The 18786-nt window shown below is 49.9% G+C and overlaps 1 protein-coding gene across 10 annotated transcripts in view; it reads right to left on the bottom strand.

The window, feature by feature from the left end:
• Positions 1 to 18786, bottom strand: part of LOC147015062 (myocyte-specific enhancer factor 2C-like) — a 108839-nt gene that overhangs the window by 79834 nt on the left and 10219 nt on the right. For all 10 annotated transcript variants that reach the window (XR_015050211.1, XR_015050210.1, XM_085849438.1 and 7 more), the window contains exons 3-4: positions 17546 to 17749; positions 10781 to 10924 (exon numbers count right to left, since the gene is read on the bottom strand). Coding sequence is in view for 8 of the 10 variants with exons in the window: in XM_085849438.1 (XP_085705564.1) it covers positions 10781 to 10924; positions 17546 to 17749 (348 nt within the window). In the remaining 2 variants the exon portion in view is untranslated. The remainder of the gene's footprint in view (positions 1 to 10780; positions 10925 to 17545; positions 17750 to 18786) is intronic.

Here is an 18786-nt window from a genome sequence, read left to right on the forward strand (position 1 = left end):
GGGGCAAACGCAAACAAGGGCTAGCAGGCATGGGGTCATGGCAGACGCAGGCAAACGAGGCATGGCAAGGCAAGTCCATGCAGAACAGGCGGCTGCAGCACAACAGGCTGGCAATGAAGCTGGCCAGCCTCTGGTGCTGTTCCATCAGGTCTGGAGGGAGTGCGGTGGCGCCGGCCGCTCTGAAGGCGGGCTCGGACCGAGCCTCCTGTCTCCCCCCCCCCCCACTCTATCGCCTTTGCCTGTATCTGTCCATACCCACTCCCTTAATTTGCCACAAAACACAACAAAATTTTGCCCCTCTTTATTAACCTCCGCCATCGAAGATCGGAGGTTACTGTTTTCACCCCTTTCTGTTTGTTTGTTAACCTCCGCCATCGAAGATCGGAGGTTACTGTTTTCACCCCTTTCTGTTTGCTTGTTTGTTTGTTTTTGAACAGTATTACGGAAAAACTCCGACAGATTTCGACGAAACTTGGTGGGGGGGGTTAGGTATGGTCCAAGGAACATGCCATAAGATTTTGGACGAGGTCCAAAATCCAATATGGCCGCTATTGCGGCCATTTTGAAAAAATATTTGAAATTTTTTTTTTTGCATTTCTACATGTTTTAAGTGATTTCCACCCCCTCCCCCACCAAAAAAAAAATTGTTAGAGAAAAAAAAAATTTGCAACTTTTTTTTCAACAAAATTTCGATTTTTATTTTTTTGCATTTCTACATGTTATTAGTGATTTCCAACAAAAAACATGCCAAAATTATAATTGTGGCTGATTTTGGAACTTCAGGTGGATATACCCACGTAAAATCAATTTCTGTCTCAAGGAATCAAGTTATGACGAATGAATTGAGTATGTAAAAGTTAAAAGTAAAAGGGAAAGTTGCAAACTATAACTCTGCGAGCACTGTTGACATCAAATTGAATGAATAGGATATCAGGTTCACTTGAGTGACCCAGCAGTATTGGCGGCGGAGGTTTTGCACTCCACCAAGTGCTCCCCCTCTAGTTAACCTCCGCCATCGAAGATGGATGGAGGTTACTGTTTTCACCCCTGTCTGATTGTTTGTTTGTGAACAGTATTACGGAAAAACTCCTGGACGGATTTCGACGAAACTTGGTGGGGGGATTAGGTATGGTCCAAGGATCATGCCATTAGATTTTGGACTTGGTTCGAAAGAAAGAAAAAAAAAACTTCCAAAAGTTTGCAACTTTTTTTCAAAAAAATTTCGATTTTATTTGAAAATTATTTGTTTTTTTTTTGTTTTTGCATTTCTACATGTTTTAAGGGATTTCCAACCCCTCCCCCCCAAAAAAAAATTTGTTCGAGAAAAAAAAAAATTTGCAACTTTTTTTTTCAAAAAAATTTCGATTTTCTTTTTTTGGCATTTCTACATGCGCATCAATCTCGTTTAGTTTATTCAATCGTGGTTCAGTAGAGTCTGATCCATTTTGACCTACAATGAATAGGATATCAGGTTCACTTAAGTGACCCAGCAGTATTGGCGGCGGAGGTTTTGCACTCGACCGAGTGCTCCCCCTCTAGTTTTATTATTTTTATTTCCCTTTTACAATTGTCTCCCTAACCCCCTTTATCGTCATTGTCCGGCGAGCCTATCATGTCCACCTAGCCTACTCCCAACCCCTACGTTCCCTCTCTGGAGGGGAATAGGGAGAAACTAGCGTCCTGCCTCGAGGCCCAACGAAGCCTCAGAATGGCTTCCTCAGAGTTCAGCCATCGACCAAGGTGAGTCCAGCGGCCTACAACGAGCGAAGGGATGGATGGTGCGAAGGGGTACATCTCCTATCTACCCTAACATTCATTAACCTGAAACGACCCCAGGGCTTTCCAAAAACGCCTCACTTTAAAACTATCGGTTCTAAAAACCATGATTCCCGTCGCCTGTGTTGGTGTCCATAATAAATTTGGGCCTTGCCCTCAAATTTTCATACGTGCCCTCGCACAATTTCCTGGCTGAGCAGCGTGGCTCAACTGGTAGGAACTCCCCCTCTGCTGAACTCTAACCATGGCACCACCCCCAGGCCCGCAGGCTGCCTCCGAGCCCAGCTGCTCCCTACAACGCGGGGGGTTGTCTTCTCTGGCATTGCCCCCCTCCGAAGCCCACGTGGCGTGTTGATGCCCCGGGTCCCTTTCCGAGGGTCGCCCGTGCCCACTAAACTGCCCCCATGGCATTCTGGCGCTACGGGTCCCATTTCCGATGGGTCGCCCGTGCCCACTACACTATCCCGGCCACTCTTGGGCCCTTGGCCTACTAGTCCGGTGCCTGGGGTGCCCACTAAACAAATACTCAACTTTCCACAGCCGGTCCATGAACTCTTGCACCCCTCCAAACGGGTTTCGTGCCTTCTCTCGACACCAACAACAAAACGACCTCCTGTTAGTAAATTTGAATAACCTACTAGCTAACATTAAACTGACCCCGGGGTCACTTGGGTGGGAATCACTCCTCCCCCAAATCAGTCATCGCACCATGCATATCACATTCGCTCCACCCACACACTTGGGCCCTCTGTCCCACACTCATTCCTCACACACTTTCCATTTCGTAACTCACACCAACACTCCACACTGCCATCCTTCTAACGAAATCCCCTGATTAACTCGTGCTCCATCGTCATCCCTTATTCTCATGCACGTTCCATTTACTCTACGTAGCTTAGCTACGTCTTCACTCCACATTTCCAGTCTGTCCATGTCTCCAAAAAAAAATCCAACAATTCCCATTTCCAAAATCTAAACTGAAATCCCTCTACCTCATCCATTCCACGGGCTCCATGAGGCCTTGTCCCTGCCCCATGAAGCCGGTCTAACTATCGCTAACTCATCCCCCTAACTCGTAGTTCCTGTGCCCCCCGTGACAGGGGGGTCTTCCACCCCCTGCCTGGGGCTCATGTCCACTCGAAGTGGCGAGGCTTGCTTTTTTTTTCATGCGCGCACCAGCGCGGCAACTCGCAACCTGCGCTCCTTTCCCCATGACATCAAGGCAGCTGTTCGCGCATCTCGTCCCTCCTCGGATGGTACCATCCGGCAGGGATTTCCCTTCTGCTGGATTCCAACCCTGCAGCCACGACGTCACCCTGCGCATCAAAAACAAGCTTCACGTGTCAAGGGGTTCCCCATACGAACACATGTGCTATGCTCGTCAGAGCTTCACACACATGCCCGTCTGGACAACCCATCCGGTCAAAATCCATTATCCAGCCTACCTTCTGTCCATCCGCGGGATCGGCTGATCCACCGCGTGCGTTTACGGACCGGGCTTCACTCCCGCAGGCGCGCACGTGGCGGCCTCGTGCGTAGCACAGCACGGACCCCGCGTGCGCTGCCGTGCAAACCCGGCACGGTCCCCAAAATAGCTACGGCCGCTACTCAGCCTTTGTCCACTGTCAGGCTCCGTCGTCTTCGCACTCTCGCGCACAAACTCCCACGTGCCACGACGCTCACACACCTCACCATGACACTCACACCGGGACATGCGGTTGCATGTTCCCACATTCCAGCCGCCATCTCCCTCACATCCAGTGCTCTCACACACGCGGTCTCTCTCACACATGCTGTTTCTCTCACATACTTCGAAACCACACACGCTGTTTCCCTCGCACACTCTGTTCCTTCCACACTCGGTGTTTCCTTTACACACGGCGTGCTGGAAGGCACACATTTCGGCACACTTGCTACCAGGCACACCATATCACTCACACACGCGGTTTCCCTCACACACGGGGGGGTGGGGGGGGGAAAAAAAAAATCGCTTACGCTCGCCATAACACTCACGCTTTGCGTGCTTTCCAGCACGCATTTCGGCTCACTCGTACACACACACACACACACACACACACACACACACACACACACACACACACACACACACACACACACACACACACACACACACACACACACACACACACACACACACACACACACACACACACACACCGGGACGACCACGCTGGGTCTTTGCGTCACCACAATGGTTCCCGGGGCCTTCATACCCCCCCCCAAGCTTTGTGTGCACCCATCAACAGCACTCGCCCCATCTACCTCGCAGAGCTCGACCGGACCCACCTGGTCGAGATCTGCTTCAAGGGAGCATAGCATCTCCCTCCGTTCCTGAAGGAGGCTATCCGGCTGCTTGCACGGGGTCACGAGACATTCCCCGAGCTACCCCTCATCGTCCTCCACTACCTCCATGTGTGTGTGCTCGTCTTTCATGTGTAGTCTCTCCTCTACTTTTTCTATCTCCCGCGTCTCTATACATTTTATTTCCTTGTTCATTATTTCCGTTTCTTTCTGGCTCCGTTTTCCTTCCCAGTTGAGTTGTTCTTCCTCTCTGAGCCCCCTTAGCTGTTCGTTATCTTTCCGGAGTTTTTCCATCTCTGTGGACTCCAATTTTGCACTCTCCTTGAGTTGGTTAATTTCAAATTCATATACAGTTGATTAGGCACAAGTCGTCACCATCGGGACCGACAAAAAAGTGATGACTTAGAAATGCGACGACTTGCGCGTGTGCAAACATTCATGATGACTGTGGGGTGAAGGATGAAGTCGTGCGTGGCCTGGACACGTATGTGTGAGAGCCGGCTATTGTACCAAAAGGAAAACGCAATCCTCGGGGCATAGGTGGGGGTTCATTGGTGAGTTGGAAAGTGATCAAGCAAAGATGGAATTCATGAATCAGTTTATCAAAAGTAAAGATAATGAACAACTGTAAGAAAACTCATATACCATCGGTGATGGTATGGTGACAAATTACATGACACACAGTCATCATGGTGATGATTACCACTCAATGCCTATGTGTAAGTGAGTGCGGTAATGTACAAAATAAGCCAATATAAAACCATTATCGGACTTCAACACGAAGCTCGATCAATCCTTTACTCCTTCGCGAAGTAATCCGTTATGTTTGACTGCCTCAAACGCTTGGGCATCTGGTGCATGAGAAAGGACTCAAACCGGTCATTGTATTCCATGATGTTGTCTGGGCAATCCTCCACCGAAAGACAGTATCGGCGCATCACATCCAGGACGCTGCCTGATTCGCTGGCTGAATCCACGCTGACTGATTCGCCGCACTTCTTGACCTTGCCGATTCCCCACCTCACTATGAATCTGTCTATCCAGTGCATCGGCAAGGTCTCGGCATCATCATGCCCGAGGTCCGCAGCGAATTTACGTGCCTTCAGCAGCAACATTTCACCGTCCAACCGAATATTTGGCTGAGCCGACATTTGCCGAAACCAGAAGATGAGCGCGTCATCGACATCTTCAAAGGACACACATTTCACGCGTTTCACACTTACCACCGGCCTCGCAATCTTCTCCACTTGTCCAAATATCCTGCCCTTATTCTTCAAGATATTGTTCAATGTCTGCCGTTTGATGTCCAACTTCTCAGCTATGGCTGTTTTCTTCATCAGTGGGTTTGCCTCGCAAAACTGGATAATGTCGTATTTTTCTTGGTAGGTTTTAGTTGTAAGCTTACGCTTAGTCGTCATTGTCCTGCCTGCAGTGCGATCAACGTGTGTACACAGTTATAAATAGCCTATCACTGGCGGTGTAAACCAATAAGCGAGCATCACGATTCCATGAAATCGGTCTTCTCAAGAGGCAGCAGTTCCATGTGACGAGTTAGGAGTGGTAATTTACTTGAGTTTCCATTACGTGGGAACGGACAACATCTGACGACTTTGACGAAGTGACGACTTAGAGATGACGACTTACAGAGGGATGACCCTTTATTCAAAGGGATTTAACATGAAATAAATTCGGGACTTTTTGACGCTGCCGACTTAGGTGAAGTGACGAGTTACACACTGCCGACTTACGCCTAGTATACTGTAGTTTTTGTTTTCTACCCCACCGTCTCTCACGTTCTTCATTCTCCAATGTCATCGTTTTTCAATTGGCCGATCTCTTTTTCCTGTTTCATTCGTTCTTCCTTCACTACCTCCACATACTTCAACCTTGCTTTCTTTTTTAATTGTTGTTGCCTTTCTTTTTAAATTTCTTTCACCCCCTGTCCCTCACGCTCTTCATTCTCCAATCTCATAGTTTCCTTCAATTGGCCGATCTCCTTTTCCTGTTTCGTTCGTTGTTCTTTCACTATCTCTGCATACTTCAACCTTGCTCTCTTTTCCAGTTGTTCTTGTCTTTCTTTTTAATTTCTACTCCGTCTCTCTTGTTTTTCATTCTCCAATCTCATCGTTTCCTTCAATTGGCTGATTTCCTCTTCCTGTCTCATTCCTTATTTCAATATTCTTTCTTGCATCTCATTCTTTAGTCTTGCTTTGGCTTCTAATTGTTCGATCTGCACAGTGTGGTTACTTAACGTTTCATTCTCCGTTCTCGGTCTTTCCTCTCTCAACATCCTCAGCTCGTTTTGTTTTGTAACTCGGAAGCTTTTTTTCGAATTCCTCTCTCACCTCCTCACACTCCAACCTTGCTTTGGCTTCCAACTGTTCGATCTGCACAGTGTGGTTCCTTAACGTTTCATTCTCCGTTCTCGTTCTTTCCTTTCTTAACATCCTCAGTTCGTTTTGTAATTCTCTCTCTCTGCTTTGGTGTTTCTGTAACTCAGAAGCTTTTCTTTCTAATTCCTCTCTCACCTCCTCACACTCCAACCTTGCTTTGGCTTCCAACTGTTCGATCTGCACAGTGTGGTTCCTTAACGTTTCATTCTCCGTTTTCGTTCTTTCCTTTCTTAACATCCTCAGTTCGTTTTGTAATTCTCTCTCTCTGTTTTGGTGTTTCTGTAACTCAGAAGCTTTTTTTTTTCTAATTCCTTTCTCATCTCCAGACCTCTTTCACATTCTTCCTCCAAGTTCTTCCTATCCCGGGAGATACTAATTTGCTCCTCCTCCTTTCTTTTATTCAGTTCGCTCGCTTTTTGTAACAAAAACCCACGCAACCGATCTACTTCCGTCGTTTCCCTATGTAGTTCCTCGACTGTGCTGGCTAATTATTCATTCAGCTTCCAAATTCGTTCCTGCGCATCGGCCAATTATTGTGACTCCCCATGAACACAATCCTCCTGAACCTCGCCTGCGCGCCACCGTATCTCGTCTAATTTAATGGCAAACTAATGCAATTCTTTTGTATATTTCTCACCACACTTCCACTCCCCCAAGGCATTCGACACTCGTTCATGAAGTTCGCCCATGTATGCGCCGGCACCCTGCGTCGCCTGCCATGCCCACGTGGTTTGAAACGGTGGCTGGGAGCACCCACCTCGTATCATGCCGTTCGCTGTGCTATTAATAGCAGCCCGCTCACACCTCGTGCCGCGCTGAGGTGCGATCGCGCCGCTATTGTGCGACTCCGTTTGCCGGCAAAGTTCGTGCTCAGTGTACGAGGGTGAGCACCCCCATCGATTATAATTGGGGGTGGGGTTATAAAAAGAACCGTCCCGGGCCATGGATCCTACATCAAAACACATTTCCAATCCACCCTGCCCCTGTTTGCCTTGAAATGACATCTTGCTTCTCGGAATAAATTTAAAAAGCTCGTTTTTGGGGGGGGGGGGGGACAGAGGGTCACTCCACACACCCTTGATCTGATTCCCGTTAATTTGGTTGGAGGCGGGATGGATTGGAATCCCACTCCCGGACACCAGTGTTGTAGATTCCGCCCGCCGGCGTGCGAACGACCGCGTCTAACCAATAGCGGTTGCTTCGCCCACCAAACGGACAATCCAGTCGTGACTTTCTGAAACAACGCCAGAAACCAGTCACGGGTGGGTTTTTAATCCCACCAAGGCCCAGTCCGTATTCTACCCACACGGAATAGGGTCAATCGCCGAATATCGATATACCTAAGTACCCGCGCGGGTAACCTCCCGAGGGACCGTACCTCGGCGAAGGCCTGCTTGGACACGAACCGCTTAAGCGGTCCGTTCCATTGTGGCATAACCGAGCGGGTATTATCGCCTGACCCGATTCTATTCATCGGTTATTTAAAAACCAACTATATTCCGAGTGCAAGATGGGGCAGTTCAATGAGGGAATGGACGCAACGAACAGGTTTACATTCACACAAGGACATTTATTATAATAAAGCACGCATGCAATTAAACAAGGCAAAACACGTATGCAATTATACAAGCAACAAAAGCACGACAAAAGAACTACAACCGTCTACTTATTATGTACAGTCACTTGCACTTAACAGCAGTTCCAACTTATTAGACGGGCCCACGGACACACGTACGCACGCACGCACGCACGCACACACACACACACACACACACAGACAGACAGACAGACAGACAGACAGACAGACAGACACACAGACAGACAGACAGACAGACAGACAGACAGACAGACAGACAGACAGACAGACAGACAGACAGACAGACAGACAGACAGACAGACAGACAGACAGACAGACAGACAGACAGACACACACACACACACACCCAAGAAATGGTGGCAGAGGCCTTTAATAACGAGGTCCAGCTCGGAGGACAGGTGAGCTGAAACCCAGAACCAATCTTGAACCTCTCCACCTCGTGTGTCTTCAAGTTGTTCGGACCCGGGCTCCAGCGAGAGCGAGCTGGATCCAATCGCCGAGCCGCGATCCTTCCCGAGCTCCCGCGAATGCTCCCACGCTTCTCAACACGTGCTGGTGAGACGAGGCGCCGATCCTTCCCGTCGATGCGTCACTTCCCCGAGGAACCACCTCCCGCGCTTCTCAACACGTGCTGGTGAGACGAGGCGCCGAACCTTCCCGTCGAAGCGTCGCTTCCCCGAGGAACCACCTCCACGAAGAGGTCGATGAGTCACTCCAAGTTGGGAACCAAAATGGAGAACAAAGAGCTCCACGAACCAAGAAGAAGAAGCCATCACTCGCAGCTCGAGCCGGGCGACCAGCTTAACTTCCTTTCAAACAGGGCAGCTTGAAGCACAAAGCTCTCCCGAGCCAAGCAGAAGCCGAAGCCCACGGAACCGTCAAAGCGAAGAGCCTCCAAAAAGCCTCCTCCCGAGCCAGGCCTCAGCCGAAGCTCACTGAGCCAGCCGAAGCAAAAAACTTCCAAAGGCCTCAACCCTAACGCAAGCCAAGCAGGAACCGACGGCTGAACGACTCCCCTCAACTCCCTTCTCAAACTCTGCCCTTCCAACTCTGCCCCAACACGAACAAAGAAAAGATCTCTGCCTTATCCTCTTCCGCCCTCCCCCGGCTCCTGGCGCGACTCATGACTCATGCCCTCGTGCTCCATCCCCCACTCAGCCACAGGTGGGAGTTTTTGACATCATGAGTCACGGGACGGCAGGGTTCTTCTTGCTCTTCGCAGAAGAGGGGAGGGATGTCTCCATTGCTCGTTCCCTAACTATTAAATCGATCCGCAGCGCATCTAATCGATTTCTGAACATATAAACAATGGAAGGTGAGCTATCTCGGGAACAAGCACTTATTGACATAGCTGACAAAAGGAACCTGTATGTTGTGTGCAATCTAATTCCAAATTCGTAACAATATATGGTGTGTGTGTGTTATGGGGTAGATGGCATCAAATGTAAAGGTGCTTCTCACATTTTAGGGTATACGAGGTGTGTTCAAAAAGTATCCAACCTTAATTTTTCGTGCGTCAACAAATGAAGCTCGGGAGGCGTGGTTTGGTGCACATACGTCGGTGATCCTAATCCATATGCGTGAATATTTTTCCGCCTGCAGAAGCTGTCAGTCGCCGACAGACCGCCGATGAGTGAGGAAGTGTAAGTGAGCGCCGTTGGATTTTCGTTTTTGACAAAATGACGGAAAAACTTGAACAACACTACTGCATCAAATTTTGTGTAAAGCTTGGCGATTCCCAAGTGGAAATGATCCGCAAGATTCAACAGGCCTTCGGGAACTAAGCAATGGGCACCACACAGATAAAAGAGTGGTACAACCGCTTCAAAGATGGTCGCACATTAGTGGAAAGTGAAGCACGTTCTGTTAGGCCTTCAACATCCCGAAATGAGATCGTCATTGACCAAGTGAGGACCCTGCTGATGCAGGATCGTCGAATCACGATCAGAGAACTTGCAGACGAGGCGGGCGTCAGCATTGGATCCGTTCATTCCATTGTGACTGAGGATTTGGGCTTAAGGAGAATCTCAGCGAAGTTCGTGCCAAAGCTGCTAACGATCGAGCAGAAGCAACTCCGTTTGGAGATCGCACAGGACATGCTGAAGACTGAACAGCGATCCCAACTTCTTCAACACAGTGATCACTGGAGAAGAGACCACAGTGATCCGTCATTTTGTCAAAAACGAAAATCCGACGGCGCTCACTTGCACTTCCTCACTCATCGGCGGTCTGTCGTCGACTGACATCTTCTGCAGGCAGGAAAATATTCACGCATACAGATTTGGATCGCCTACATAGTGCAACAAACCACGCCTCCCGAGCTTCGTTTGTTTACGCACTAAAAATTAAGGTTGTATACTTTTTGAACACACCTCGTATATCATGGTAGATCATGGTTTCTTTTCACTGGCCAGTTGGACCAGTAAGGCCATAACCTCAATGATATACAAATAATTATACTGGTCTGTGGAGGCGACATTTTTTGACGAGCCCAACCATCAAAATTATACAGCTTTATCAGCGTGAAAACAAGAATATGCTGAACTGGACTAGACTGGGCCAGAATAGACTGAACTGGACTGGACTGGCTGCCAACCTTTGGCATGAAAAATAACTGTTCAAAGGAACACCTGAGCAATAATTTGTATGCAGCCATGGGACACACACATATTGGTAGTCAAAGATTACATACACACATCCTCTGGTTCCGCAACATGTTATCAAAGTCTTCATTTATCTTGCGGAACTTCTCTTCAGCATGTGGACTTGGGCCCATATTCTCTTCAGGCTCTGAATCAGGACTATCAAATCCATTCAAGCCCTTCTTCTTCAACGTCTGAAACAAATCAAGCAACAAAATGCCATGAGAAACAAATGCTGAAGGTATGGAGGAAAGCATGCGTGCAAAGATCAATGACATAAATGGAAGGTGGGCATGGTGAAACAGAGAAACGAGGAACATGAATGGCAAGATGGATGAAGGGGGCCATTCAAAAATTATGCAACATTTGGGGTGGTTGGGCGTGGGGTTCCGGTGCCGTTACATAACGCGATCAACCAATGTGACGACATTGTTTCATGCAACCTTTATTTAATGATGCAAGTATTCAACACATTAATGATGTATTGAATACTTGTTTCATTAAATATCTCACTAAGCTGGTGACGTAAAAAAAAGTGATGTCACTTCCCTGAGAAGACGTTATACAGTGTTTTGTATAGTCATCCTCACTATAATTCACAGACCGGTGTTTATGGGGTTGTTTGTTGGGCTACTCCTCCTCCAGTTCTGGCCGAATTACATCCAGACTTGAAACGGAAGATTAGCAGAACCCCAATTAATGTATAGGGGTGTTTTTATCTTTGCTGGTGGTCTTGGGTGGGGGGGGGGGGGGTGATGAGGGGAGGATGCAAATTCTCAATGTAAATGTACATCGTGTAGCGCTGCCTTCATGTGGGGGAGGGTATTACAAGTCCCAAACATTTACAGTATTCCTGTCCCTACGTTTTCCAATGTCGTGAGGTGTTTTACATTATAAGCAGTAGGTATGTTTTTGCATCATTCAGGTAACTCGGGTTATTTATTTTTCCTACACACCACCCAAATAAAGGTATGCGTCAGAACAACGTGTTGCATGCTTGGAACATCGCCCATAGGGTGGGTACTGTACTAGTATCTTTTAAATTGTGGGATTTTAAACATGTTTTTTTATATCACCAACATCTGAATGAGTAAATATTATAAAATAAAAATGAAGCACAAATTGCAAAAGCACAAAATGAGTATTGTTGGTGCAGTTTTGACGACAATTTTCCACAGGCACTTAATCTCATTTGCAAATGAAAGCAATTTAACATATTGTTGCAGTTCTTGGAACAGCATGCATCCAACAGATAGTGGTCCCAAGACAGTTATTCCATTATTATACGTGGAGAGAGTCCCTTTCCTTTTGTCTAGCGAGACAACAAGGGAGTGTGTTGTGATGATCTCAGAGCTAGGTTTGCTTACATCATTTTTTCTTCATTTCGTCCCGACTCTTCTTTTTGTCTGATTATTCCTGAGGTAAATCTGAGCCACGTGTGCCTTCACTGTGAGGTGGGCCCTCAAGGAAGCCAGCACGTGTGGCGCCGCTGCGAGGAAACAATGGCGGAGAGCCCTCGTTCCCAAGCGAACCCGAAACCCAACGTGTGCCGCAAGGCATACAGTGCCTTTAGCAGTGCTGGATTATCGACTCGAGCTTCTGATGATCTGGGGAAGATTGCCGGTTGCATTAAAAAGGCATACGAATGAATACCTCCAAAGAGGCTGCACGAATGGTGTTTTTCACAACACAGGAAACGCAGCCAGCACGACGCCCACGCTGCACGAAATGCGTACAGAGGCCAATAAAGGCGACTCCACGCCACGTTGGGCGGGATAAGAGTGTGCGAAGTAAGAAGCGGCGCGTTCCTTTCCAACCAAATATTTAACCCATATTGGTGTTCGCCCCGCACACACGCTAGCAGAGTCGTGCGAATGCGAGTGCTGGCCACGTGCGTAATGGCCAAACCGCACGCACTGTATGGAATGTGCTCGAAGGCAGACATGTACGCCGCTCGCGAAACATGCGTAGATTTATCCATAACGATGTACCTTCGGCCCTCGCTGGCAGCAGCGGATTCCCCATGGATGGTGAACGTCTTCTCGTCTTTACGGCCAACGAAGCTGCGATCAAGCCGGGGAGTGTTGTACAGTGCGGGCGCGTTGATCGGTGCTGGTCGGACGCCCGAGCGGGCATGTGGGACCCTCGGCCGGTCGCCAGGGCATGGACCGGGGGTTCTTGCGGAAAGATTCGCATGCCAATTTCGGTGTGGGCGATTCGTGTCATGACGTGGGGTCGGAGCGGAATATTGCCGCTGTCTGAGATGACCTTGCCAGAAACTAAGTGAGGCGGTTTCCAGCCAAAGTTAGCGGGCCACATCAGGGGTCGGGGCCAATCGGAGCGCCCGATTCAGGTGGTGACGTTTCGCTTTGGGGTGGCCCCTCCCCCTGCGCTGCAAGTCCTATAAAAGTTCTGAGCAGTCCCTCCGCCTTTCTCTTTCTCTTTCGCCCTCTCGCTCTGGACGACCCGCCTCCTGTTGCCTGGACTCCGCCTCATCGTCTTCACCCACACGACATCGACCCCACCCGCCGACCTGGTCCCGCCTACCACTCCGTCCACGCACTCTGGACTCCGCCCCTTCTCTACTCAAGCCCCTCCTTCATGCCCACGGTCTCCACACGCGCTGCTGAAGCCAGACGACATGCCAGCAGTCAGGTGCCGCACCACGGAGCACACCCCCTCCCCGAAACGTATTTGTGGCATGTTCGTGCATTCAAGAACAAAGGTACCGAGATCGTAGCTTCAACTCCTCTCCCTTCTTATTCCAATACTCCCTCGTCATCGGTTTTTCTGTGTGTGTGTGTGTGTGTGTGTGTGTGTGTGTGTGTGTGTGTGTGTGTGTGTGTGTGTGTGTGTGTGTGTGTGTGTGTGTGTGTGTGTGTGTGTGTGTGTGTGTGTGTGTGTGTGTGCGCGCGCGCGCGCGCTGGTGCCTGTCTGCTCAAGTAAGACTGCAAAAGATCGTTATTGTTATTATCTATATATTAATACTGAAGGATCAATTTTGTGCTCCTCCGAGTGGTCGCGTCACGTTTTTCTCGGTACTGTGACCTGGACTGAAAGAAACTTCGTACCTGTAAGAGTGCATTGCACATAGTGGCAATAGTCACCTTTCAACTCTGAAGCAGAATAAACACTTTTCGTTGAGACGGGGGCGAGGAGTGAAGAGGCGGGGGCGGGGGATGAAGAGATGGGGGCAGGGAGTGAAGAGGCGGGGGGAAAGGTAAGCAAATTTTTAGGTGGGGTAAGCAAATTGAAAGCAGGAGACGGGGAAAATGGGGCGGGGGATGAGTAGGCGGGGGCTGGGGTGAATTACGCAGGGTTGAGTGTGAGAGCTGGACAGGGGGCGGGGGCAAGTGAGGCGGGGAAATCAAGAGACGGGGGCGGGGCCGGGGTAATTAAATTCAAGGCGGGGGGTGGGAGGCGGGAGAATGGGGCAGGGGCAAGCACGCCCTCTCCAGTCCATGTCCCTCGAGTGTGGTTGAGCTGGTGAGGGTTGAATGAACGGAATCCGTCTGTGACGGGGTTTCGGCTAGTTGTTATTATTTTCGCGATAAGTCTGCTCTGTGTCCGTTTTTGTAAGTTGCTGTTTATTTTCTGCACCACACCTCTCTCTCCCCTATCTCTGCACAACACACCCCAATAAATCTTGATCGTGCCACATACCTTTCCTCACCCATTGTAATAAATCATTATTAGGAATGTTCCCAGCTCATTTTTGTCTTTTCTTCCATTGAGCCAGCATGGCCCGAATCCTAATTTAGCCAGGACTTTATTACCAAACATCTGTTCCTTTTAGCCGGTACGTCCTTGGCAGTGTCGCTCGGCTGCATCCGATCCGGTAAAGTGATCTGGTCTGGTAGAGTGATTCGGTTCGGACAAGGCATACCGAGGGTGTGTTCCCTGGTAATTAAACCACGTGATTAATTAGGTAACCCGATTAACCCATAGACGGGAGGACCCTCGGTCACGCGGTTGAGTTATTGGCGTGTAAGGTCGGTTAAGCGATCCGCCGCATCACGGAATTATCCGTGTGCGATGGCCTACAATTCCAGGGAGTCTGATGGGAGCCAAGATAGCTTCCCCCACATAGTGGTCTTCTCACCCGACCCCCGCCGGCCCTGCAACAATATTTAGTAACGATTACGTCCCTCTGAGTGATTAGTCCGATGACGCCATTGCAGAGTTTCTGACTGCTACTTGGTCGTTTTGATAGTATACTGTGCCACCTTTCCTTTTTCAAATGTTCGACTAGACTGGACCAGACCCAGCGTCCAAAGAAGGTATGAAATGGGATGCGAGACATTTAGGAAAAAAACACGGGACGATCCTCTATAAAATACGGGCCACCTGGTCAGACTGCTGCCACCCATGGGGTGGTCTTCAAGTGGAACGTAATCTTATTGTGGTGTCTGTTGAAGCAATAAGGAGTGGTTGTGGCGGGGGGCTTGGAAGGGGGTGGGTGTCAGATTTGAGCAAAAAAAAAAAAGCGTTACTTAATTTTTGAATGGCCCCGAGGGGTGACAAACACCCGCCACGACACGGAGGGAGAGGGGTGATGAACACGCGTGGCAAGACTGAAGGAGATGGGCGATGAACACCCGCAGTGAGATGGTGGGAGAGGGGCGACGAACACCCGCGGAGAGACGGAGGGAGAGGGGAAACGAACATGCATGGCGAGACGGAGGGAGAGGGGCGACGAACACGCGTGGTGAGATGGAGGGAGAGGGGCGACGAACACGCGTGGTGAGACGGAGGGAGAGGGGAGACGAACACCCACGGCGGGAGAGGAGTGAACACCTGTGGCAGAAGAGGGGTGACGAACACCCGCGGCGAGACGGCAGGAGAGGAGCGACGGACACTCGCGGCGAGACGGAGGGAGAGGGGCGACGAACCCCGGTGACGAACACCCATGGCGAGATGGCGGGAAAGGAGCGACGAACACCCATGGCGAGAGAGGGGCGACGAACACCTGCGGCGAGACGGCGGGAGAGGGGTGACGAACACCCGCAGCGAGACGGCGGGAGAGGGGCGATGAACACCCGCGGCGAGACGGCGGGAGAGGGGCGACGAAAACCCGCGGCGAGACGGCGGGAGAGGGGCGACGAAAACCCGCGGCGAGACGGCGGGAGAGGGGCGACAAACACCTGCGGTGAGACGGCGGGAGAGGGGCGACGAACACCCGCGGCGAGACGGCGGGAGAGGGGCGACGAAAACCCGCGGCGAGACGGCGGGAGAGGGGCGACGAAAACCCGCGGCGAGACGGCGGGAGAGGGGCGACGAAAACCCGCGGCGAGACGGCGGGAGAGGGGCGACGAAAACCCGCGGCGAGACGGCGGGAGAGGGGCGACGAAAACCCGCGGCGAGACGGCGGGAGAGGGGCGACAAACACCTGCGGTGAGACGGCGGGAGAGGGGCGACGAACACCCGCGGCGAGACGGCGGGAGAGGGGCGACGAAAACCCGCGGCGAGACGGCGGGAGAGGGGTGACGAAAACCCGCGGCGGGACGGCGGGAGAGGGGCGACGAAAACCCGCGGCGAGACGGTGGGAGAGGGGCGACGAACACCTGTGGCGAGATGGAGGGAGAGGGGGTGACGAACACCCGTGGCGAGATGGAGGGAGAGGGGTGATTAACATCTGCGGAAAGATGGAGGGAGGGCGACGAACACCCATGGCGAGACGGAGGGAGAGGGGTGACGAACACCCATGGCGAGACGGAGGGAGAGGGGTGACGAACACCCATGGCGAGACGGAGGGAGAGGGGCTACACAGAGGGAAGAGTGTCACACTTGTGATGAGACAGAGGAAGGGAAAATCACACGTGTGACGAGATGGAAGGAGCAGTGTCACACACGTGGTGAGATGGAGGAAGGGAGTGGTGATACAAACATGGTGAAATGGAAGGAAGGTCGACACATGAGTGGCGAGATGATGGGGCGACACTCGCATGGCGAGATGGAAGTAGTCCCCCGTGTTAAAATTTACAGTCCACCAAATTTTTCATGTGTTTTGGTGTGTGGTGATAGCAAAATACCAAAATTTTATGGCCATTCATTTGTTTATTCAATGTGTCAAAGAAAAATTGTGTGCCTCTTGGTTGATTTTTGCATGTAATGGGTATGGCAGGCAGGATGGACTAGAGGTACGCGCACTCGCCTCTAAGCTGGCTAGTCTCGGCTTGATTCATGACCCAGCTATAAACTGTCATCCCGGTGTTTCACAGGCAGTGTGATTCATCAATGTGAATGCCATCCCTAAGATGGACGTTAAACTGGTGTCTCATCTGCTGGCGTTAGTTGGTCGACGTAAAAGATCCCACAGTATCCTCCAAGAAGAGTGGGAGAGCTATCGCCAGTCCAACAGCCAAATTCCTGCAATAACATTAAATCGAATGTCAGGCCTGGCCAGCCATCTCATGAAAGGCTTAGGCTAAACTTTTCCCGGCCAACCCCAGAAGAATGTAGGAAAAATGGTGGCTGTTAAAGTCGAAGAAGCTTGCATGTAATGGATGTTGAAAACAAGAATATTTTGTTGAAACAAGCAAACTGAAGGCCTACGCCCAGCCGATGCGAACAGGCTGTTTTTACATGTGTTTACAAGAATAAGCGTAGGAAAATGTTTTTTTTTATTCCATGTTCGACAGTGAAAACAAAAAAATGGCAAAGTATAAAATGTTTTGCTAAAATTATGTCCGAAAAAGCTTCATTTTGAACCACGTTCAAGGTCAGCCTGCGATGACGTTACTAATGTGAGAAGATGTAAACGGAAATTCTGAATGCCGACATGAAGAGATGCTTGTACCAATGAAAAAGCTCACCTCAATAATATCCGAGTTAGTGCGGCTCTCGTGGGGCTCGTTGTATTCCGTGTACTTGAGCAGAACCTTGTCCATGTCTGTGCTGGCGTACTGAAACAGCTTATTGGTACTGTTGAAGATGATAAGAGCGATCTCACAATCACACAGCACACTCAGCTCATATGCCTTCTTCATTAGGCCAAACTTTCGCTTCGTGAATGTGACCTACATGGGGGAATCCCACAACCAGGGAAAGAGAACGAGAATAAGAAATTTAAAAGTCATAACAACACAGACAAGGTGTAACATAAGTGCAATGTAGTCATTGATTACAAGACGACCTTAGGGTAGCTTGGTTATTAGAATAACCTCCAAATGATGGAGGTGCGGAAAGCTAGACCCCTAAAATACATGGCAACGACAAAAGTTTTCATTTTTCGTGGTAGGTATGCCCACACACACATTTTCAAATGTATTGTTATGGGCCAGGGTTCGAGGTTTGCCATGAAGGAAAGCCCTCGAGTTCTTTCCGAACGCCTGGCCATGAGGCCACCAGCCAAGGTCTGGCAAGTTGCTAAACAACCACGAACGTTAATTACCCTCGTCAACTCTGACAAGGTTATCCGTTGGACTCCCTTTACAAGAGGAGGCGACTAAATTAACCGAGTTTCATGTCCTCAGCGCACATTCGGGTTACTGCTGAGCGATACAGTGAGTGTAACGAGAGAGTAACGATACAGTAACGAGAGCAACTCAGGTGGGGTACAACTTCCCGTCTAACTGTGCATGTACATAACTATGCTGTGTCGAAACAATGAAAGAAAGGACAACTGAGACAGATTTTAAATAACAACCAACACACACACACACACACACACACACACACACACACACACACACACACACACACACACACACACACACACACACACACACACACACACACACACACACACACACACACACACACACAATCGTTTCAAAGCAAGTATTTACAGGCAAAGAAGATGGGTGGTGAGTGGAGTGGCGATGCGGTGTGATAAGACATGCATCCACATCTCTGAAGCATCCAGACCCAGTAACCAAGTCCTCTTCGGTGTGTAAGATATGTGAACTGCAAACAGTTCCGTTTCTGCTCCGTCTATGGGACCAGCAGCTCCCCACGAACCAAGCAGCATTCTAGGCTTTCTTCCTACCCTCTCCGTACTATGAGCCCATTCCTTCTCTTCTCGCACTCTGCGCACCTTCCTCCTCCCTGGAGA

Source organism: Eptatretus burgeri, chromosome 12 (genome assembly GCF_056783735.1).
Source record: "Eptatretus burgeri isolate ZD-2024b chromosome 12, Ebu_testis_v1, whole genome shotgun sequence".
In the NCBI taxonomy this organism is placed as follows: Eukaryota; Metazoa; Chordata; class Myxini; order Myxiniformes; family Myxinidae; genus Eptatretus; species Eptatretus burgeri.